General features: G+C 53.4%; 14 protein-coding genes and 2 non-coding genes across 16 annotated transcripts; 9 read left to right on the top strand and 7 right to left on the bottom strand.

Moving 5' to 3' along the window:
* Positions 1 to 31: 31 nt before the first annotated feature.
* Positions 32 to 113, top strand: KLTH0G05478r. Its single transcript has one exon. It is a non-coding gene; the product is annotated as a tRNA-Ser (tRNA).
* A 1,354-nt stretch (positions 114 to 1,467) lies between these two features.
* Positions 1,468 to 2,433, bottom strand: TRS31 (TRAPP subunit TRS31; the record flags this gene model as incomplete). Its single annotated transcript, XM_002555229.1, has 1 exon — positions 1,468 to 2,433. One exon carries the CDS (start codon positions 2,431 to 2,433, stop codon positions 1,468 to 1,470), a length of 966 nt encoding a protein of 321 aa, XP_002555275.1.
* A 27-nt stretch (positions 2,434 to 2,460) lies between these two features.
* Positions 2,461 to 3,144, top strand: ARD1 (peptide alpha-N-acetyltransferase complex A subunit ARD1; the record flags this gene model as incomplete). The annotated part of the gene is made up of 1 exon (XM_002555228.1): positions 2,461 to 3,144. One exon carries the CDS (start codon positions 2,461 to 2,463, stop codon positions 3,142 to 3,144), a length of 684 nt encoding a protein of 227 aa, XP_002555274.1.
* A 266-nt stretch (positions 3,145 to 3,410) lies between these two features.
* On the bottom strand, positions 3,411 to 3,517 carry SNR13. The gene has a single exon (XR_002432211.1). It is a non-coding gene; the product is annotated as a snR13 (small nucleolar RNA).
* Positions 3,518 to 3,844: 327 nt separating this feature from the next.
* Positions 3,845 to 4,671, bottom strand: VPS29 (retromer subunit VPS29; the record flags this gene model as incomplete). The annotated part of the gene is made up of 2 exons (XM_002555227.1): positions 3,845 to 4,567; positions 4,624 to 4,671. 2 exons carry the CDS (start codon positions 4,669 to 4,671, stop codon positions 3,845 to 3,847), a joined length of 771 nt encoding a protein of 256 aa, XP_002555273.1.
* Positions 4,672 to 4,859: 188 nt separating this feature from the next.
* Positions 4,860 to 6,188, bottom strand: DIA4 (putative serine--tRNA ligase DIA4; the record flags this gene model as incomplete). The annotated part of the gene is made up of 1 exon (XM_002555226.1): positions 4,860 to 6,188. One exon carries the CDS (start codon positions 6,186 to 6,188, stop codon positions 4,860 to 4,862), a length of 1,329 nt encoding a protein of 442 aa, XP_002555272.1.
* Positions 6,189 to 6,449: 261 nt separating this feature from the next.
* KLTH0G05346g (60S ribosomal protein eL27) lies at positions 6,450 to 7,200 on the bottom strand (the record flags this gene model as incomplete). The annotated part of the gene is made up of 2 exons (XM_002555225.1): positions 6,450 to 6,829; positions 7,170 to 7,200. The coding sequence occupies 2 exons, from the start codon at positions 7,198 to 7,200 to the stop codon at positions 6,450 to 6,452; spliced, it is 411 nt and encodes a 136-aa protein (XP_002555271.1).
* Positions 7,201 to 7,848: 648 nt separating this feature from the next.
* On the top strand, positions 7,849 to 8,718 carry KLTH0G05324g (KLTH0G05324p; the record flags this gene model as incomplete). The annotated part of the gene is made up of 1 exon (XM_002555224.1): positions 7,849 to 8,718. One exon carries the CDS (start codon positions 7,849 to 7,851, stop codon positions 8,716 to 8,718), a length of 870 nt encoding a protein of 289 aa, XP_002555270.1.
* Positions 8,719 to 8,986: 268 nt separating this feature from the next.
* Positions 8,987 to 10,402, top strand: UGO1 (mitofusin complex protein UGO1; the record flags this gene model as incomplete). Its single annotated transcript, XM_002555223.1, has 1 exon — positions 8,987 to 10,402. One exon carries the CDS (start codon positions 8,987 to 8,989, stop codon positions 10,400 to 10,402), a length of 1,416 nt encoding a protein of 471 aa, XP_002555269.1.
* Positions 10,403 to 10,474: 72 nt separating this feature from the next.
* Positions 10,475 to 10,747, bottom strand: SDC1 (Sdc1p; the record flags this gene model as incomplete). The annotated part of the gene is made up of 1 exon (XM_002555222.1): positions 10,475 to 10,747. The coding sequence occupies one exon, from the start codon at positions 10,745 to 10,747 to the stop codon at positions 10,475 to 10,477; it is 273 nt and encodes a 90-aa protein (XP_002555268.1).
* A 501-nt stretch (positions 10,748 to 11,248) lies between these two features.
* TLG1 (Tlg1p) lies at positions 11,249 to 11,872 on the top strand (the record flags this gene model as incomplete). Its single annotated transcript, XM_002555221.1, has 1 exon — positions 11,249 to 11,872. The coding sequence occupies one exon, from the start codon at positions 11,249 to 11,251 to the stop codon at positions 11,870 to 11,872; it is 624 nt and encodes a 207-aa protein (XP_002555267.1).
* Positions 11,873 to 12,882: 1,010 nt separating this feature from the next.
* On the top strand, positions 12,883 to 14,361 carry TDA3 (Tda3p; the record flags this gene model as incomplete). Its single annotated transcript, XM_002555220.1, has 1 exon — positions 12,883 to 14,361. One exon carries the CDS (start codon positions 12,883 to 12,885, stop codon positions 14,359 to 14,361), a length of 1,479 nt encoding a protein of 492 aa, XP_002555266.1.
* A 158-nt stretch (positions 14,362 to 14,519) lies between these two features.
* Positions 14,520 to 16,481, bottom strand: PKH3 (protein kinase PKH3; the record flags this gene model as incomplete). The annotated part of the gene is made up of 1 exon (XM_002555219.1): positions 14,520 to 16,481. One exon carries the CDS (start codon positions 16,479 to 16,481, stop codon positions 14,520 to 14,522), a length of 1,962 nt encoding a protein of 653 aa, XP_002555265.1.
* Positions 16,482 to 16,743: 262 nt separating this feature from the next.
* Positions 16,744 to 17,430, top strand: SOD2 (superoxide dismutase SOD2; the record flags this gene model as incomplete). Its single annotated transcript, XM_002555218.1, has 1 exon — positions 16,744 to 17,430. The coding sequence occupies one exon, from the start codon at positions 16,744 to 16,746 to the stop codon at positions 17,428 to 17,430; it is 687 nt and encodes a 228-aa protein (XP_002555264.1).
* A 219-nt stretch (positions 17,431 to 17,649) lies between these two features.
* On the top strand, positions 17,650 to 18,861 carry RMT2 (protein-arginine N5-methyltransferase; the record flags this gene model as incomplete). The annotated part of the gene is made up of 1 exon (XM_002555217.1): positions 17,650 to 18,861. One exon carries the CDS (start codon positions 17,650 to 17,652, stop codon positions 18,859 to 18,861), a length of 1,212 nt encoding a protein of 403 aa, XP_002555263.1.
* Positions 18,862 to 19,487: 626 nt separating this feature from the next.
* On the top strand, positions 19,488 to 21,098 carry ERG11 (sterol 14-demethylase; the record flags this gene model as incomplete). The annotated part of the gene is made up of 1 exon (XM_002555216.1): positions 19,488 to 21,098. One exon carries the CDS (start codon positions 19,488 to 19,490, stop codon positions 21,096 to 21,098), a length of 1,611 nt encoding a protein of 536 aa, XP_002555262.1.
* Positions 21,099 to 21,225: the final 127 nt, after the last annotated feature.

The raw sequence follows: 21,225 nt of genomic DNA, 5'->3' as shown, positions 1-21,225 counted from the left end.
TTTTTAAAGTAGGTAGCTTCTTTCGAAATAAGGCAATTTGGCCGAGTGGTTAAGGCGTAAGATTAGAAATCTTTTGGGCTCTGCCCGCGCAGGTTCGAATCCTGCAGTTGTCGTTATTTTCTTTTTTGCCTCTGAGTAAACCTAATTTATTTTTATTTGAACAAAGCACACTAGCATCCTCTACACTCTCGGCATCGCGTCGCCACGCTCCGTCCGTTGCACTTGTGCCTATTTGAACCTGCGTTTTATTCCAGAGTTTGTTTGTTCTATTTTTTTGTTGTTGAGAGAAACACCGACATTGGGTTGATGCGAAAGGTTGAGGGTGACTATTTTACGATGTTAGATGACTATACTCTAAATACGGTACTTAATGCACTGCGCATGGTGGGCGTTTGTAGTTGAGCTCGTGAGAAAGCCAGTTTTGTGCATAAAGTTAGCAAGGAAAACAAAATAGGATAGTTTTAAGTATTATTGGACTGGCATGTAGCGTCTCCCCCGCTGGACTTGTAACTTTGAGAGGTCTGCGTACTTCGAACCGCGTCTTGGGCGTTGTGCGCACCACGCAAACCATGTGCTGGCTCATAATTCCCATAGCGCGATACATGTGTGGGTCGGTACAGCGCTGGCTGCGCATACCACGGGTGCGCTTCGGAGGCGGACACACCATTGTAGATGGGTGGGGGCTGCGGAAAGAAGGCCGCACCTCTATGCTTGAGCGGCGATTCGTGTGAACTCAGAGGCGATCTTCCTGTGGGAATAGCTATTGGAACGTAGGCATATCCTGGGGGAGCACCAGAGAACATAGCCCCTGGAAACCAGGCATTGGGTATTGGAGGATCATTCGGCCAGCCGTCCGGGAGCACAGGGTCTGCGACCCACTGGCGAGGAGGCGTCGGGCCTTCTGGCCACCCAAGCTGCGATGACGGACGCGAGCGTCCCGCGCTGGATCCTGGGCTGCCCAAAAGCGGCGTCGACGTTGAATCTGGCGGCTGGTCGAACTCATCGAGCTGCATCGAGCGGTCTGCATCCAGAAATAGCTCGCGATGAGCGAGGCCGGTTGTCTTTATTTTGAGTTGCCGCGGACGCCCACGATCCCTTGGCGGCGTCATCACAGCCACAGCCGCCGACCCCGGCGGCTGCAGCGGGTGGGGTGAGACAGCTCGGTATGGCGTGTCAACGAGTCGCAGACCCACATGCTCGTTGTCGAATACATTGTTCTTGGCTTGAGCTGTACCATCACTCTTTTCAGCTACGCGCCGCTTCTTGTAATCATCGGTGCGTCGCGGCTTGCCGTTCTCGCGTTTCAGCGGTACGTTTGTAGATCGTGCCTGTAGCGGCGGCAGAGCCGCCACACAGTCAATAGAGTCGTCAACTTTGAAACGCTTGCGTGTTCCCAAGGTTGTCTTCAAAGGCTTGGCCCGGCTTGTCGTACTCGCCCTTGAACCCCTTGTGCCGCTCATCTTTGATTCAGAACCGCAGCGCCTCACGTTCCAATACTTCTTGGTCAAAGCGAATCACAAATACTACTCGCCTATTGAACTTGTCTTCTGGTACCGAGTGCGCCGTTACAGTGCAAGGAAAGCTAGCAAGGTCTAAAACGCCCTCAATGATTCCACACACAAAAAAATCACACTGAACATTAGTGGAGCTAATAAAGCGTGTGATAGAGGGCGTGTTGTCGATGATCATGTACTCGTTTTCGCGCTCTGAAGACTTCACTAGGTCGTCGCTGGCACGGTCAAAGAGGTAGCGCCAAACTGGGCCATGGACAAACTGCAAAACCTCCAGAAGTCGCAGATCGCGGCGCTTCATGGTTGTAATGTTGCTGGCCAGTGACTCGTCTTGTGCGTTACCTAGACTGCTAGCGCCGCTAGCGCCAACGGCTCCCGAGGCATTGCCTGCCCCACTTGCGGCATCGCCCGCGGTAGCCGCCGCCGGCCCGCCGGCCTTGTGAAAGAAGCTACGCCCGGAACCAGGTGTCACACTACTACGAAACTTTAGCAGCTCAAGCAATCGCAGCCCGATGTGGTAGCCGTGCCGATGTAGCCTCAGCTCGATCTCCGAGACAGTTTTGCTCGCGTTTCGAGCTTGTGAAACCATTTCCTGAAACAAAAAGGCGTACGCAGCCACCGAGACATGCGAGCCATGCGCACCCGGATGCAGCGACTCATGATACACTGAGCGTGTGCCAGCCAGGGTGCTCGCTACGGACTGTGCAGATGTATTGGGCAGCGTCTGCTGCGGGCCAATAGTGTAGTCGTAGCCAGTGGAACCTGCCGCATTTGCAGGAGCAACAGAGGTCGACGGGTTGATTATCTTGTGGCTCATGCGGTAGAGGACGAGGTTTGTGTTGTTGTGCTTCGCAGAGGCCCTCTGAAGCTTCAAGAGTAAGAAAGTGAAAGATTTTGGAAAATTCCACGCTTCTGTTAGCATCCCAACTCGACAAATAAAAGCGCCAGGATGCCTGTGACAATCCGCCGAGCAACAATCGAGGACATGCTGTGCATGCAGAATGCCAACCTGAACAACCTGCCTGAAAACTACTTGTTTAAATACTACATGTACCACATTTTGTCATGGCCTGAGGCGTCCTTCGTGGCAACGACAACAGACGACGTGGGCGGGCCCGCGGACGCCACGCTCGAGGAACTGGCTGCTTGCTGTGAGGGCCCTGTTAGCGCGACGAAGGGCGATCCCTGTTACGTGCGCTCCGGCGAGAAATTGGTTGGCTACGTGTTGGCCAAGATGAACGACGACCCTTCGCAGCCAAGCGAAGCGCTTACAGGCCACATTACGTCTCTGAGTGTGATGCGTACCTACAGACGCATGGGTGTTGCGGAAAAGCTGATGCGCCAAGCACTCTTCGCGCTGTCAGAGGTCTACCGCGCAGAGCAGGTGTCGCTACATGTGCGGCAATCGAACCGCGCTGCGCTGCACTTGTACAGGGACACTCTGGAGTTCGAGGTGCTCAAGGTCGAGAAAAGCTACTATCAAGATGGCGAGGATGCCTACGCGATGAAGAAAACTTTGGATACAGAAGCCCTACAGCCAGCCAACTTCCAACGCGGTGCTGAACAGGACGACCTTGATTCAGACCTACTCGAGGACCTGGTGCGCGAGGGCGTCGCAGAAGTTGAGGCATGATCCAAAAACGAGGCAAGCGTTTAGTGCTTTAAAAGTGCTTTACGACGCTCGAATATAGTTACAAATGCTCCGCGTCTTTCGACGCTCCAAGGGCTCATTTTGTATATAACGAACCATCGATACAACGTAACTGTCCCACTGAGGGCACGCTCCCCGCACCGCAAACCAACATGCGGCGCACTTTTATCACACCTCCACTACCAGGGCACGGAGTATGAATTTTATTGCTCAGGCGCTGAACAAGAAACTACTAAATAGCACTACTGCTGCGATTTCATGTCAGACAAAAAATAGTAAGGTAGCTTGGGTTTTTCCACACCGACAAAAACGTCTCGAGCCAAATGCACTCATGTTCATCACGTAAAAATCGCAGTCTCAGGAGCGAGTAGAGTGTACCAGGCAAGCGTGAAGAGGCAGTGGGCGATACCACTGCCAGCGTCCACACAACCTCCGCATACATCCTATGGAGATTCTTCTCCAACCCCTTCTCTCAAGAATTACTGTAGCCGCAGTGTCGGCACTTGATTCTTTATTTGGGTCATAGAGAAATCTCGCTAGCTTCTCTTTATATACTAATTTTTTAAGCGAAATAGTTACATCACGTTATACTAACTTGGCTGATTAGTGCCAATTAGGGCTGCAATGAGCTCAAAAGAGCTCCGGCCAATGAGCTCCGGGCAGCATCCCTGGGAGATCTGTCTTATTTTTTGTTGTACACCACTTTATCGACCTTCACCTCGCCATCAACATACGTGTAGATGTACAATGTACAAGTAGAGCCTTGAATGTCCAGTAGACAAAAGCTGGGAATGCAGCGTCCATCAACCTCAAAATCGTCAATTTCAGAGTCTGTGTCTTCGTCTTCCTTGTTTGCCACGTCATCTTGGTCACTTTTTCCGTCTTGTGCTGGAACTGTTGCATCATTTGCGTTATCTGTAGAACCCTCAGATGCTTGCGTCTGTGGTTCACTTGAGTCTGCGGACGCCTCAAGCGTGGAGTCGTTGCTTGCATCTGGAAGTGGCCAATCTGGATTGAATGCTCCGGTACAGGTGCCAGGGTTTATGAAGAACTTGTCTTCAAGTGTGTAGGCCTCCACGTTGTGCGTTCCTCCCCAAAGAACAATGTCGACGTCCAGTTGCCGCGCTAGCGTTAGCAGTGAGAGCGGGTCACTTTTAGGTACCACGGTGTAGCCATTGCAGCAGCCGATGGTAAAGTCCCCTTGCTTTATGATCGTATTCAGCGGTATTTCTTCTCTGGCTACCGTCTTGTTATCAAATTCACCTCTTACTACAACAACGTTGGACGATATTTGGTTCACAAACTTCAGAAAACTGTAACTCTTTGTGCAGTTACCTAAAAGTACCACTTGCTGTATCTTGTTGGGTACACTAATCAACTTCTTGAACTTCTGAGGGAGATCCTTCTAAGGTGTTAGTACGAACACAGTCGCAGGGAACAAAGTAGTACGGGGAAACATACAATCGCCCTCTCTGGAATATGCGCATCACTCAGGGCCAGCAGCAACATCTTGGCTTGTCTCCTTCGCTTAGTTTCTCGAAGCTATATTTCCCTAGCCCTTCAATAATGCTAAACTCTTGACCAACGGCGCACCATCGCTGCGCACGGAGGTTACTCTCATCACATCTACAACTTCCCTCCGGAAGCCTTGGCAAATAACATTCACTAACTAAATGCTATCTGGACACTAATCGCTTCTATATGTGTGTTTTCCCGTCCATGTACGGTACTAATGGCGCCGGAACCGCGATCAAGTTGGAAACTGGATCATAGAAGTTCTCAACAAGCGCCATAATGACTCTAGGCACGGCCATTGCTGTACCGTTGAGTGTATGCACATGCGAGGATTTCCCTGTGACGGGGTCTTTGAATTTTGTGTTCATGCGCCTACTTTGGAAGTCAGTGCAGTTTGAAGTACTGGTGATTTCGCCAAAGGAGCCTCTTCCAGGCATCCAAACCTCGATGTCATACTTACGGTATGCTGGGGCACCCAGATCGTTGGCGGGCATGTTGAGGACCTTCGCTGGAAGTCCCAACTCCTCTACGAGCTCCGTTTGGAACTGCCGCAATTCTTCTAGCATTTGATCGCTGTCATCCGGTCTTGCCCAGCAAAACAGCTCAACTTTAGTAAATTCATGCACACGGTAGAGACCTCTGGTATCTTTACCCCGGGCGCCAGCTTCTGCGCGGTAACTGCGACTCACGCCGCATAATTTCTTGGAGCCGCGGGAGAGATCCAATACTGCATCAATTCCAAGTCCTGCTAGAGCTATCTCTGCCGTGGCCGTGAGACCCCATTGTGTATCGGCTAGATGGTAAATTTGTTGTTCACCATTCATATCACGGGGCCTGAAACCGCAGGCGTCAATGACCTCATTCTTGGCTATGCTTGGAGGATTGCACATTATAAAACCGCGGTCCCGTGCTTTCTTGGTAGCGTACGACACCAGAGCCTGCTCGAGGAGCGCTCCATCGTTGATGAGGTAGTACCACGAATTTCCGGTCACAGTTGCGGCAGAGCGGAAGTCAACTAGTTCCTTGCGTACCATGATGTCGTGGTGATCGCGCTTTGGATCAGGCCTAAATTCAGACTGCGGGCTGAGCCATTGCAGAACCTGCGGTTCGGTAAGTGGTACGTCGCCATGTATGAGATTGGGAAGGGACATACAAGTTTCCTGAACTTTGTCCTGCATGTGTTTTAGGTCCGCAGCTACAGCTTGGGCCTCTGTCTTCAATTCTTGAAGCCGATGTCGGGACTGCAGCATTTTGGACTTGTCTTCCTTGATCTCACGCTCAATGTCTTTACGAGCAGTTTGGATTCTTGCGAATTGCTGATTGAGTAGCTTAAGCTCATTTTCCTGCTTTGGGAGGTTTTGTAGCTCGGCGCTGAGTTGTGGACTCGCCAGTAGCTGGCGCGCCTTAATGGAGTGCAGATAGGCCTCTAGTCGGCCTGAAATGCCTTTGACATCGAACTGGGGCTTCCGCAGGGCCCTACAGGCCGTTGTGGAAAGCGCTCTCAGCTGCATCGATGGTCTTTTTCACCAATGAACCCTCAAGAAGCAAATTTCCGGGGAAGAAACGAACAAACATAAAGAGGAGCTTTCGCACAATTTGTGACATGAAAACACTATTCCACGAGCAGGAGCGACTACTCCAAGTGTCCCTTCATTACAAGAGACGCAAACGTGTAAATTAGATCTTTTGGTGAGTGACGATTTAAAAGACTATAGAAGCTTGTAGATTACATAAGTTCCGGCGCGAAGAAAGTCCAATGCAACGTAAAATGCTTAGAAGTTCAACTTGGTGAAGAACCACTGGTTCTTACCGGCCTGGTGTCTTTCTTCGAAGGCCTTCTTGATAACCTTCTTGGCTTCTTCACGTTGGGAAGGCTCCTCGAAAGTCTCAGTGGAGACGACAGACTTGAAACCCTCAACGTCCAAGGTGTATCTGGTTGGCAACAAGTGGTTGTAGTTGATGACCTTAATGAAAGGCTTGATTCTGGTTCTCTTGGCCACCTTCTTGGCACCCTGTCTCTTGGTAACCTTCAATGGGTATCTCTCGATACCGGCGACCAAGGCATGACCGAATGGGTGCGCCTTGGAGCCCTCGTCGTGTGGCTTGACGATCACGACCTTCTTACCGGCGTAACGACCGCGAACAACGACAGCTGAGTGAAAGTTAGTATGCGCTGTAAATGTGCGAGCTGCTGGGAGTGGAACGCCTTGCGCGCTTATGCGAGTTTGAAGTTGCTTCTGAAGTTGCTGCCACTGCTCTCGGCAAACAGCTCTAGGCTGTGCCGAAAGTTCCATACCTGTGCGCCTTGGCCCCTTAACGCCATGCGCGCTGATCCCCAGTGGTCTTCCTCTGGTAATTGCAGATACCTGGTTCAAACTTCGGCGTTCTGATGCGCCGCTTCTCCATTTTCCCACAACCTTCAATATCTCACGCTCTGGCACTCCAATCCCCTGCGTTTCTCGTCCTATTCAATAATCTGTGCTGATACGTACCAACTTTACCAGCTTTCAAGAACTTAGCCATTTTTGGTGATGGTTTCTATCTGTGTTCGTGAAGTAAAGAATCAGAGCTGTGCTGTTAACCAAATGTTACAAAATTTTGTCATGGTGCTACAGCGCCGTCGGCCAGTCAGTAGCGGAGCTTGCCAGGATCTCGCTCGCGGCGGCCTCCACGGTCCAGCCCAGCAGGGTGGAATTCCAGGCAGCTGCGAGGAGTCCCAGGCGGAAGCAGCTGGCGAGTCTCTGCCTAGCACGAAGGAGACCCGCTGGGAGTTCCGCCTAGGAGCTCCCTGGCCCAAGGTCCCTAGGCGGGCGTTGAAGAGTGGCTCGTGCCAGGGTCAGGGATACTGCTCAGAAACCCCCGCAGAACTGCCTCATCTCAGTACGTAGACGTCTGCCGCTGACTGTGGCATACGAATGACTCCGTTCTGGCCCACGCATCAATTCTATTTAATTTTCTTCAACAGCGATATTTCACTGAATGTATGGGTTAATAAATGATGTCTGGGCTAAGATGAAAACAGTCACATCTAAACCCCGGAATGTATAATCATATAATACGGAAACATAGAAACTGCATTCCTAGGCCATGACAATCAAATATGGATCTAGCCAACGGATTATCACCCAGCTTCTTGTCGAGTGACACAGAAGCTGTCTCTAGCGCCCGAGCATGAGTGAACAAGCGCCGGACGAAAAAGTCCCCAGCAGTGGGAGTGGCCTCTCTGAAATTAGCCGCGCCTCGAGCGAGGACGCAGCAGTGAACGGTGCGTACGGGAGTGAGGATGCACGTGATGTGCCGCCCAGCCCCATAGAGGGCTACCAAGAGGACCTAGGCGAGGTTGTGGTAGGTATCAGGCACTTACTGGATGGCAATGAGTCTCTGAACTCTCAGGTTTCGCAGATGGACCTCAGGCTCACGCAAACGCAGCTGAACCTCGAGGGGCTTGTGACCCGCAGCACCAACAATAACAAGCACCTGAAGAGCCTTCTGATGTCCTCGCAGGACGTCAGGCGGCTCGAAGAGCTTATACAGCAGCTCGCGCGGCAACAGGATGCTGCGGTTGCTGCCCAAGAGCACGCGCGAGAGCGCGAGCCGCCGGAGCACGGGGCTGCGGCAGAGGTTCAGCGTTTAAATGAAGAATTAGGGCGCTTCAAGGAGCAGCATGGCTCGCTCGAGGCTCTCGGGTTGCAGGTAGTCGCCAAGAAGCAGGAGCTTGCCGTGCTCGAGACGCGGTGCGCCAGCGCGACCGCCAGGCTCCACGAACGCGCTGAGGACCTACAAAAACTGCGACAGGACCACCTGGAGCTGGACATGCGCATTGATTACGCCCTGCGCGAGAAATACAAGGCCGTCGAAACCAACCTGGCGCTCTCGGCTGCCACCTTCACCCAGGCTGGGCGACCGCCGGTTACAAAAATGAATCGCATTACTAGCATGCTACGCAACCAACACACCAACGGTAGACGCGTAGTTTCGTTGAACGTGGCCGATAACTACGGCTTTACGCCGTCCAACAACTCCGACGACGGCTCGGATTAGCTGCGATTGTGTGGTCACTGCATTGAAACAGATTTGCTAGTCTTTGGTGCCACGGAAGGCGTGCTTGCGCGGGCGCTTGCGAGCTCGCATTCTTTCCTGGGCACCCTATTTACGCCCTGTTCTGCGGGCTCATCTCTTATTGTCCTCCGCGTAGTACCTTGGGACGGCGACAAATTAACGAGCTCAACTAATAATGATATTTTGAATCGAAGATACCTTTGAAATTGCTGGCTAAGGTGGAGAGGGGTTTTCAGTTTAAGCGCGCGAGATGGATGAGGTCAACACTCACCAGCAGCTCAGACCCTACTATGATCCGAATACTTTTAACGCCGGCTACAGTTCGGTCTTCAAGCCAGATCAAGGGGTCATCGATAATCATGGGTTCAGCATCGCTTCCAGGCTGAACATAGTGTCACAATCAAAATCGAAGGTTACTAAGAAACTGCGCGAATCCGGAATGCTTTCGCAGCTTACTACGGGCCTTAAAAACCCATCGCGGGATCCTGAGTCCTCCGCAGAAGAAGCACAAAAATCCTTGGCCGACATGGAGTGGAGTGACCTGCTCAATTGGAGGTCGTGGAGGGCCATCGGTACTCAGCTTCTAGAGCAGTTCCTGAAGCGTTACTTCAGACACTTGATCCAGCAACCCTTCGAGGTTGCCAGATTCCTTCTGCAAGTAGGTGAGTTCAATCTCATCAAACCCGACGACCGTTCAAAGATTACTCTGGAGGTTGAAGAGGAAAAGGCTGATGATTCAGTGGAAGACGATGAAGAGGAAATAGAATACTTCCCAAGAGCGGACATTGGTAACCAAGCAGAAGAAATCGAGGGGTCCGCAAGCCATCAGCACCATACTGAGCATTCAGTGCCCACCCTCACGAAGAAAATACAACCCGAGTCCCTCCATACCATGGACATGCTGAATTCTGTGATGGATGAGGAAGGCACTCGCGGTCTCTGGAGAGCGAACAACACTACCTTCATCTACAATTTCTTGTCTGTTACGCTTGACGCGTGGTTCACCGGTCTGCTCAGTCCCGTTTTCCAGGTACCAGACCCCTTCTTCATTGACATAGTGCATTCCACAGATACGCAGAAATCGGTGATTCTGACTATTAGTGCTAGCGTCTTCACAGGTCTGGTACTTTTGCCTGTTGACATAATTCGCACGCGACTAACTATTACGTCTGTGAAGGTCGGAGATCGGAGTCTGCGAAACTTGTTGAGAAAATGGTCTTGGAGACAGCATGCTTTTAACCTTCCTCTGGATTTGGTCCTCCTCAAAGTCGGTGACTCTGTTGCCACTACCCTCTTCAGCAAGCTGACGAGTGTTACGCTTTACCATCTGTTTAACATTGACAAGTACTCTCAAACTATGTGGTACAACACCTTGGAGTTCATGTCAAAGATGGTGGAGCTGTTTGTTAGGCTGCCGATTGAAAACCTTTCAAGGCGCGCGCAGACGTGGTACCTGCTGCGGGGCAAAGCACGCGATCCTTTCCCTGTTCACGAAGACAACATGATAATAATCCCAAGGAAGTACAAGGGGGTTTGGGCTACATTGCAAGAGCGCGAACGCACACATGAACTCTGGCGCGGCTGGAGATTAGGGCTTCTGAGCATGCTCTGCGGCTATGGTCTAAAAATGATGAACCTTGAGGCTTTGGAGGAGGAAAGGTTCTGAGGTTTTAAAGGGAGGAAGTATTAAAGCTATATGAGTGATGAATATAATAACGTCTTCTATCGTCAACTGTATTTAGTTTTGAGAAGCAGAGCCGTTTGGCTGACTGCTGCTGTTTGTAGGCTGGTCTTGGTCTTCACCCGCTTTGATAAGGTATTCACCTAGGTATCTGAGCGGATCGCTGGGTTTGTTTTTGGCAACAAGCCGCATCCCTTCAAGAAGGGCAGGTGTTACATGCTGATTTAGATACTTGCGGGTGTGAGACCCACCGATGGTCTCGGCAAAGTCGACTCTATCGGCATTGAATGGTTGTGGGCTCTCCTGCTTTGGTGCTTGTTCTGGATCCATCGCTTGTATCTGTGAATTTTCAGTTTGTAAAACGTTCAGTTGACCTAAATACTAGTAAATTTTAAAGTAAGCAAACAACCCACGACAGCTGTTTATTCCTAGAGTTTGAAACCTAACTGCCGACCCGCTAGCTTCCGAGGAGTGTAACATACTTTGAATTCTGTAGCTCTATGGAGACCACGGACCTTAGTTCTGCTCTCTACAACAATTTTTACAAGGTCTTACGCTCTTGCGTCCGAAACAACGCCTGCGGTTAGTGGGTTAGATTTGCGGGGTAAAACGCATCATTGGTAGCGCTTGGCGCCCAAAGCGCCGATTCTACGGGGCTCTGACGAAGACGAGAGGCATTAGAGCCCAAGCGAGGAGAACGAGCCGCTCACATCGTCTTGCACGACAAGATGCCCTGTTCTAAAATTGTATTGGCATCTCAGTAGTTATTGACTTGGTTCACAATTCGGGGAGGCTCTCGAAACCTAACATTTGCTTCCACCTGCTTCAACCATGGATGACCCCTTTGAGCAGGTCCTTAACGACACTCGTGAGCAGGCCAGCCGATTGGCCCAGTACCTAGATGCAGGGCACGAACTCGACCAAGAGGTGCGGGACATATTGGAAGATCTAGAAGAGACCGTACGAGAACTCGACTCTAGTATCATGGTAATGAGACGAGAAGGATTCGTCGATAACGCGACCATCTTGGCGCGAGAAAACCGCATGCAGGATCTCAAGCGAGAGCTAGCCAGGCTAAAGACGCATATGACGTCGTCCTCCCGAAGCGCACAGGGAGACGGCAGCCCTGAAACCTCTGAAGACCCTTCTTCCCCCAGAAACAACCTGCTTCAGGAGCAGATGATGGAAGAGCAGGACCAACACCTGGACACAATCCACCAGACCATGCAAAACCTCCACCTGCAGGCATCAACCATGGGCCAGGAGCTCGAGGACCAGGGCATGCTTCTCGAGGAGATGGACGGCGGCGTCGACAACGTCATGAGTAAGCTTTCGCGTGGACGCAGGCAACTCGAGTGGGTCTACGAGAAGAACAAGGAAAAATATAACGACTGCTGCATAGGTCTGCTGATCGTCGCTCTGATAGTACTACTGGTCCTGGCCTTTGTGCTGTGAGAAATTGAAGCGGGCTCGCTTTCAGGGGCCTTCAGTGCCCCAGGGCAATCATGGAGCGCCTGAGAAGCTCCGTTATCAAACGCTAGTCGTATCCTTTGCTCGCCCCGTACAACGGTACACGCACTTAGCCATCATAAATGTAGTTCACGAAAATCACTATCTTCCCCTCTGATCAACACAAGCCAAATAGCCGCCGGCGCTCACGCTGCGTAAAAACACAGCCAGAAGCGCCTGCAAGTCATGTGAAGCCCTGAGTTTGAATCCCACCGCGCCGCTGGAAAGGCTAGAAGTCCGGCTCCCTTCGCAACCACTTCGTGCTGTCTAAAACCATCCTGCCAACTACTTCGCCCGCGCCACGATACAAGGCAACTCGCGGAAGCCGACGAGAACCGCGGGTCACGAAACATGCTCGCTGCATAGCAGAATTGCAGCTTTACACTCTCAAGTCCAAGTCACGCCGCTACGCGATGCCGCTGCGCAGAACCGCCGCCTCCGGCATAGCTCCCACTCGCCCCCTTTCACGTGACTCAAGCTGTCTGTTCGGTATACGATAACTTCACCATGGCTCGTACAAGGAGAGCTCGTCGTTTGTCCGCTTAACGCCGCACTCGTTTAATTCACGTGCTCGTTCCAGTGCTATTGTGTTAACGCAGTCTCTTGTGGTTACCCAGCACATTTTGCAATGGGAAATGGCGCCACTTTTGCGAGGGCCCACGCGCAAGAGGTTGGAGAGAAAAACCATTACCTATGTTCTGAGCAGAAAAAGGCACTTGCGGCAGAAGGGAGAAAAGAAGTCAAATAGCGCGCAGAACCGTTTTTAAGAAGATTGTCCGATAGCGCAATAAGACCTCGAAACTTGCCAAGGCGTCCAAGTTTTAGCGTTTTTTTTAGAGCGCTTCGTTTTTGACTGTTTGGAGTGCGAGTCGAGGAATTGAGCACTCGAAGTCGTTTCCACGCTTATTGAGAAGGCCGCGTGATCCTGGTGAGCGCCGTGTTACTAGTTGTATACCATGAGCCCCTCCACCCATACTGTTGATCAGATCGAGTTTCTGTCGCGGCCCTCTGGAAAGGCCGAGGGCAAGCACCATATCGTCATCGTCGGGGCGGGCATCATCGGCGTGTGCATTGCGTACTACCTGACGCGCCACCCATCGTTCGACCCTAAAAAGCACCACATCACCGTGCTGGAGTCCAAGCGAGTCGCAGGCGGCGCGTCCGGCAAGGCGGGTGGGCTTTTGGCCACCTGGGCGTTCCCGCAGCAGATCGTGCCGCTGAGTTTCCAGCTCCACCAGGAGCTGAGCGACGAGTTCGACGGTGAGAATCAGTGGGACTACCGCCGTCTGACCACTGTCTCGCTGGAGGCAGACGTGCAGCATGTTTCGGAGGCAACCGACAAGGACGACGCGAACTCCACCAAGAGCGCGGACAGCAGATCTCATACCCTGTCCACGCGCAAGAAGAACAAAGAGCCCCGCAGTTCTGTGCCTAAAAAGAAGAGATGTGCCCAGACCACAAGAAGCGACCGGGACGGCAGCGACGGTGACGATGAGAGCGACGACGAGGACAACGACGAGCTGGAAAGCAAAGAAATGGGCCCCGAAGGGCTGCAGGAGTCCTACAGCATGGGTGCGAACCAGCCTCCCGCCCCTGTGCTCCCCGAGGATCTTAACTGGATCCGGACACAGCTTGTGCGCGACTGGTCCTCGCTGGGTGGCGCGGATTCTACCGCCCAAGTGCATCCTTACAAATTCACGCACTTTATTCTGCATGAAGCCATGAAGACCGGCGCCGTCGATCTCATCCTGGGGAAAGTTAACGAAATCAAGTTCAATGACGTTGGCTGTGCCTCCGGAATTTCCTACATACCGACCTCCGACGACTACGACGGGGAGCCGGATGCTGTAGAAACTCTAGAAGCGCAGCAGATCGTGCTGGCCATGGGCCCCTGGACGTCCAAGATCCTCCCTGACTGCCCTATCTCGGGCCTACGAGCACATTCCATTACTATCAAGCCCTCCACCGGCACAGTGTCACCTTATGCTATCTTCACAGAGCTGAAGATCGCTCACAACAACTACTTTTCTCCCGAGATGTACGCGCGCAAGGACGAGGTTTACGTATGTGGTGAGGGTGACACGTTGGTGGAGCTACCAGAGACAAGTGATGCTGTGGAAGTTGTCCGTGAAAAGTGCGACGAGCTGTACCACTACGTGTCCAAGCTGTCGCCCAATTTATCACAGGGTCACATCCTCAAGAGGCAGGCGTGTTACTTGCCAGTCCTCAACGTGCCCACTAGCTCCGGGCCTCTAATTGGCGAGACCAACATGGAAGGCCTGTATGTAGCTTCCGGCCACTCCTGCTGGGGCATCAATAACGCTCCGGGCACAGGTAAAATTATGAGTGAACTTCTATTGGACGGTGCGGCAAAGAGTGCAGACATTTCCGCTCTTGATCCAGGCTTGTACTTCGATGCAAGCGTATTGGATTAGAGGAGAGATTGTCTGCATACCTACCGGTCCGGCCGCGTCGCCGAAGGCCCACCATTACTATTACCTTGTGACTATCAGCTATCGTTATGTAATTCTTTGCACCCCGAGAAATAAAATGTCCGATTGCCTAAGCGCACGATTCAGGGAGGCGTGAATGTCTACTTCTTTGTTAAGCTCTTGAACGCGGCGCTGGCGCCGCTCGTAGCATCGCCGCCTTTGACGCCAGAACCCGACAACGTATGCAGCACCTCGTATCGACTCGAGCTCACAACCATTCTCGGAGATGAGTTAATCTTTTGCTTTGGACGCGATTTTGTAGCAGATGTTGGGCGCGACGCACTCGAAGGGCGTGTGGGCTTGGGCTTGCTACTTTCAGCTTCAGCGACCATCTTCCTAGCAGCAAAGAAGCATTCTACCCATGGCTTGTCCTTGTTGATTGAGCGCAACTTGACTGGAAGAGCCTGCTCCGAGGATGCTGCCGACAAGAACCAAAGCTTCGACTTGAATTTTTCCAGTATCAAAAACCCTTTGCCGTTGACTTCGTCAAATTCGAAGTCATACATGGACAAATCTGGGTCGGACACAGACACCATCGACCTAACGGGCTGGTTGGGGCCCTGACATGAAAGAAGGCCTTTAACGTCTAACGCCACGATGTGATTCGCAGAGTGCTTTAGAATATTGGTCTTGTTTTCAGTAACAAACGCTGTAATGCCCGAATCTTCCACTTTAGAATAGCCCGCCAGGGTTATCGAGCGCTGGCTGGGGTCATAGGGAATTTCTAGGATGCTCACGATGTCGCGCTTGACAAACACGGGCGGTGCCGCGAGTGGCGGTGTGCGCGGGGCAGATGTAGAGGATACCGAACGAGGAGCTGGAAGCGAAGGGCGGGGAGTTGGATGTATAGCGCGGGGAGTTGGATTTATAGTGCGGGGAGCCGGAGCTGGAGACGTAGTACGAACCGACACAGGCGCTGGAGATGCAGCAGATGGCGCTGGAGAAGGAGCTGGAGCAGGGGACACAGTACGATGCACAGGACCGCCAAACTTCGGTATGTCGCCGCCCGCAGACGCAGGCGGCGACGGCAGTGCCCCGGGGCCGAGGCCAAGCTTTTTCCTCCACTCGACAATGGCGTCTGTACTTTTTGCCTGGACAGGCTTCCGCCTGGTGACCCTAATACCGCCTGCAGGCGCGTCAGGCCCCGACGGCGCGTTCGGCAGGTGCGCAGAGCCGCTTTTGCCCTTGTTCGGCACCTCCCAGATGCCCTTCCACAGCGCGGTGCGGTCGTCCCAGTTGACTGAAGTAAACCACGGATTTTGCTTGAGCTGCTTGGCCGACGGCCTCTGCAGAGGATCCAGTACCAGGATGCTCTGCACCAGCGCCACGATGAGCGGCGGCGCCGCGTACACCCACCTATAGTCCAGCGCCACGATTTTTTCGAACGACTGCAGCTCCGTGTCGCCCCTGAAGGGCGGCGCGCCCTGCGTCAGCTGGTAGATAATGCACCCCAGGGCCCACACGTCGCTGCCGAAGCTGCACTGGCTGTGGAGCAGCAGCTCGGGCGACACGTACTCCGCGGTACCCACAAACGATGCGGCGCGGTCCGCCGCGCCCGGCGCGCTGCCGCCTTCGCTCGCGCAGCACGCGGCGCCGAAGTCTGTGATCACGATGCGGCCCTCCTGCGACAGCAGCACGTTTTCCGGCTTTAGGTCTCGGTGGATCACGCCCTTTGCGTGCATATAGTCCACTGTGTCCACGAGCTGGCTCGCAATGCGCCGGCACCACTCCTCCGGCAGCCGCCCCATGCGCCGCACCAGCCCGAGCAACTCACCACCGCTCACGAACTCCAGCACGTAGTACAGGTTGTCCGTGTCGTGGAACGTGCAAAACAGCCGCACCACGCCCGGGTGCCCGCCGCCCGCCAGAAGGTTTAGTAGGTCCTTCTCGACCGTCACGTACTTGACCTTGCGCTCTCTGATGATGTGTTTCTTCGAGCACACCTTGATTGCGTAGTTTCTCAGCCCGTTGGCCCGCTCCACCGCACGGAAAACCGTGGAGTACGAGCCCTGGCCCAGTTTCTCCAGAAAAACATAGCTTTCTGGCGTTCTCTTGCTCGCCATGGCCTGCTAACCTGTGCTATTTGCGCTTCTCCGCTGTTCTAACTCATCTCCGGGTCCGAGTTCTTATATTTTGGCAACTTTAGACCCTTAGTACATAGTGACATCCACCTCCCAGTCTTTTATATATATTCAGGAAACCTATCGGGGCCGCGAGAACTTCAACAAACTCCCTCAGCAAAGCGATTCGACACGGACAGAGAAAGCCAGCGGATCGTTGACACAGCAGCAGCAGCAGTATCAAGTAACCGAAACACAGAACAAGATGTTTAGCAGAAGAATTGTGCAAAAAGCGCCGGGTTTTGCGGCCGTGTTGGGGAGACGCACCAAGGTGACGTTGCCAGACCTGGACTGGGACTTTGGGGCGCTGGAGCCTCACATCTCGGGCCAGATCAACGAGCTGCACTACTCGAAGCACCACCAGACGTACGTGAACGGATTCAACGCGGCGACCGAGCAGTTCGGGGAGCTGACGGAGAAGCTGACCGGGGACGCGCAGCAGGACGCGCCACTAGCGCGCAAGCTGGCTGCGCTGCAGCAGAACATCAAGTTCCACGGCGGCGGGTTCGCGAACCACTGTCTGTTCTGGAAGAACCTAGCGCCCGAGTCGCAGGGCGGCGGTGAAGCTCCCGCAGGCGCGCTAGGCAGACAAATCGAGTCGCAATTCGGCTCGCTGGACAAGCTCCAGGCGCTGACCAACGCAAAGCTGGCCGGCGTGCAGGGCTCCGGGTGGGCTTTCATCGTCAAGAACGCGGAGAACGGCGGTCAGATCGAGGTGGTGCAGACCTACAACCAGGACACCGTCTCGGGCCCTCTAACGCCACTCGTTGCTATCGACGCCTGGGAGCACGCGTACTACTTGCAGTACCAGAACCGCAAGGCTGACTACTTCAAGGCGATCTGGAACGTGATCAACTGGAAGGAGGCCGAGCGCCGGTTCGACGCGGCCTAAGTCGTGCCACTCGCGGCCGCCAGTCTAATATATTCGAACACTCACTCCCAATGACTCAGATATGTATATGTGTTTAGCGTGCTCGACGAGCCTGAATGTATACATGAGCACCGAAGTTCTACGTGCTGTGCGCTTTTTGAGCGTGCAATTTTTCAGAGCGATGAGCTTATCCCAGAGCCAATTCCGCACACACAAGCGCACGGCCAGCACAGCTCCAGAATGGCTAGTTTACACGAGCTTTTGACGCTCAAGACGCTGCCCGTCGACGGGACGTACGTGGCAGAGCTCACGCGGCTCCTCAAGAGCGGAATCCCAGCGACATACACTATCGAACAGGTTGCAGCGCACGAGGCTGGCCAGGACGAGGCTGACGATACGGGCTCAAATACCACACCGCTGCACGTTCTGTTGCGGTCACTGCCAGACGAGCTGAGCGAGGAGGAGTGCCAGGTTGTGCTGCGGCTGATGGACGTGCTCTTCGAGTTCGGCGCCGGTTGGAACTTCCTGGACTACGAGAATAAGAGCCCTGGCGATCTGCTTGTCGAGCAGGGGTATAGCTGCGGGCATCCACTGTACGAACGGGTTGTTGAGGCCGGCGTGTGCGCGGAGCTGCTTTTGCGGAAGCTCAACGACGACATTGAGTTCATCGAGGGCCCGGAGGACGAGGACGAGGAAGATGAAGAGACCGAGGAGCCCGCGGCCGCAGAAACGACTGCGGATGCGACTGCTGAGGCAGACGAAAAGCACGGCGCGCCCGCGCGCGACACCGCCGAGCACCAGGATGCGTACCTCAAGGCAGATCTCGAGTATACCGACGGCTCGCTTGTCACCAAGGAAAACAAGGACGGCGTCATGATGGACTGGGAAACAGACATCATGCGTCTGGCGCGCGACTCCATGTTCAAACATTGCGGCTCCGGCGCCGTCGTGCTTAACATCGGCTTCGGCATGGGCATCATCGACACTTTCATCCAGGAGCGTGGCCCGGCCAAGCACTACATCTGCGAGGCACACCCCGACGTGCTCGTACACATGCGCAGCGAGGGCTGGTACGACAAGCCAAACGTCGTGGTCCTGGAGGGACGTTGGCAGGACTCGCTCTCTGCGCTGCTGGACGAGGGCACTGTATTCTTCGACGCCATCTACTACGACACCTTCAGCGAGCACTACAGCGACATGCTTGAGCTATACGACACCATTGTGGGCCTGATCAAGCCCGAGGGCCTGTTTTCCTTCTTCAACGGGCTGGGTGCCGACCGCCAGGTGTGCTACGACGTCTACAAGCGCATTGTCGAGCTCGACGTGCGCAACTACGGCATGGATTGCAAGTACACGATCGTACCACTGCCACAGAACCCGGACTGGGCCGGCGTGCGCCGCTCCTACTTCGCGTGTGACAGGTACTACCACCCTGAGATCAGGTTCGCCTGAACCGGGCGGCGCCTGCGAGCCACGGTGTGCCACAACCCACACCGGGGACCTCGCCAATGATCTCAAGAATCATACATTCAGCTACTTAGGGCCCCTTCCATGGCCCTATCCACCGTCCCAGACTCATCGCTTAGGGCTCATCGCCTCATCGCCTAATCACGTGACCCAGACCATGTTTGGTTTCGCTTGTAGCACGCGAATCTGCGCTCTCCCCCGCCGTACTCGACCCCAATGCTTCCGCACATCCCGCGCTCAATATTCGTGGCTACTGCTTACCATCCTGCGCGCTGCGCCCACCGTCTCTGCCCCAGTTACCTGCTCGGCTCTCACAAGCGCTAGAACGACACTAAAACCACGGTTGGAACGACAAGAAAAAAGTCGGCTGCTTTTGGGCCTCGTATCTGCACGACCCGTCCGAGTCGGCGCATCGCATTGTTCGTGCAGGCTCGTTTGTCCAATTTTCTGTGTATCGGGCTATGTACTCGTATAAGATCAGGCGATGGCTCGTTTAACACGCTCTAACGTTCAGTATATAAAAGCGAGGAAAAGACCAGAGGGCTCAAGATAGCTAATTTATTCTCGAAGAACAGAAAGCGTTGACAGAAACGCGGACTTAACGGGCGAATATGGAATCTGGAAGCTCTTCAGTAGTAGAAAAGTTCGTGGGAAAGGGAATTGAAGCCGCTAAGGTTGCGCTGACGTGGTTCCTAGCGCTACCAATCGCTCAGCAGGCATCGCTGCTTATCGCTGCGCCCTTCCTATACGTGATCACATGGCAGATACTGTACTCAATGCGCCGCGACCGCGTGCCGCTGGTGTTCTACTGGATCCCTTGGGTCGGTAGCGCGGTGTCTTACGGCATGCGGCCATACGAGTTCTTCGCGGAATGCCAGAAGAAGTACGGTGATGTTTTCTCATTCATGCTGCTGGGCCGCGTGATGACCGTGTACCTGGGCCCTAAGGGCCACGAGTTCGTGCTGAACGCCAAGCTCGCGGACGTGTCCGCGGAAGCCGCGTACACACACTTGACCACGCCAGTGTTCGGCAAGGGCGTGATCTACGATTGTCCCAACTCACGTCTAATGGAGCAGAAGAAGTTCGTCAAGGGCGCGCTGAGCACAGATGCATTCCGCTCGTACGTGCCTATGATCTCCGAGGAGATCCTCCAGTACTTCCGCGACTCCAAGAACTTCGAAATGAACAAGCACAACTCGGGCGCCATCAATGTCATGGAGACACAGCCTGAGATGACCATTTTCACCGCCTCGCGCTCCCTGCTCGGCAAAGAAATGCGCCAGATGCTAAATACCGACTTTGCCTACCTGTATTCCGACCTAGACAAGGGCTTCAAGCCCATCAACTTTGTCTTCTCGCACCTGCCCCTAGAGCACTACCGTAAGCGTGACCACGCTCAAAGGACCATCTCTGGCACCTACATGAAGCTCATCCAGAAGAGAAAACAGAACAACGACATCAAGGACAGAGACCTCATTGACTCTCTACTAAAGAACTCCACTTACAAAGACGGTACCCCAATGACCGACCAAGAGATCGCTAACCTGCTGATTGGTGTTTTGATGGGTGGCCAGCACACCTCTGCTGCCACCTCTGCCTGGTTGCTTCTACATTTGGCCGAGAGACCAGACTTGCAAGAAGAGCTGTACAAGGAACAGATGGAGGTTCTCAACAACGGAAAGGACGAGCTGACCTACGAAGCCCTACAAAAGATGCCACTGCTGAACCAGACCATTAAGGAGACTCTGAGAATGCACCACCCATTGCACTCCATCTTTCGTAGAGTTGAGAGAAACCTCTCTGTGCCTAATACCCCCTATGTCATTCCTCGCGGTCACTTTGTTCTAGTATCACCAGGTTACTGCCACTTGCAGGACGAGTACTTCCCTAAAGCAAACACTTTCGACCCCCACCGTTGGGACAACGACTACCAGTCCTCTTATGCTACCGGCGAGGAAGTCGACTATGGTTTCGGTAAGATCTCCAAGGGTGTTTCGTCTCCTTACCTGCCATTCGGTGGTGGAAGACACAGATGCATCGGTGAACACTTCGCTTATTGCCAGCTTGGTGTCATTTTGTCCACTTACATTAGAACTGTGAAATGGAAGTTTACACCAAACATGCACGGGGTGCCAAAGCCAGATTTCCAGAGTATGGTCACCTTGCCATTATGCCCTGCAGAGGTTGAATGGGAGAAGAGAAACCCTCAACAAACGCTTTAAGCGTTCATGGGTGAGATAGCCTATTTATTGAGCCATTCATCTCTTCTCCCCATGCTCGGCTCTGATAAATTTCACATTCTCCAATTTGTACTTGACGTATTTATGCAATAAACTCCGTAAAACCTTC

Source organism: Lachancea thermotolerans (genome assembly GCF_000142805.1).
Source record: "Lachancea thermotolerans CBS 6340 chromosome G complete sequence".
NCBI classification, from domain to species: domain Eukaryota; kingdom Fungi; phylum Ascomycota; class Saccharomycetes; order Saccharomycetales; family Saccharomycetaceae; genus Lachancea; species Lachancea thermotolerans.
This window is presented reverse-complemented; position numbering and strand designations above follow the sequence as displayed.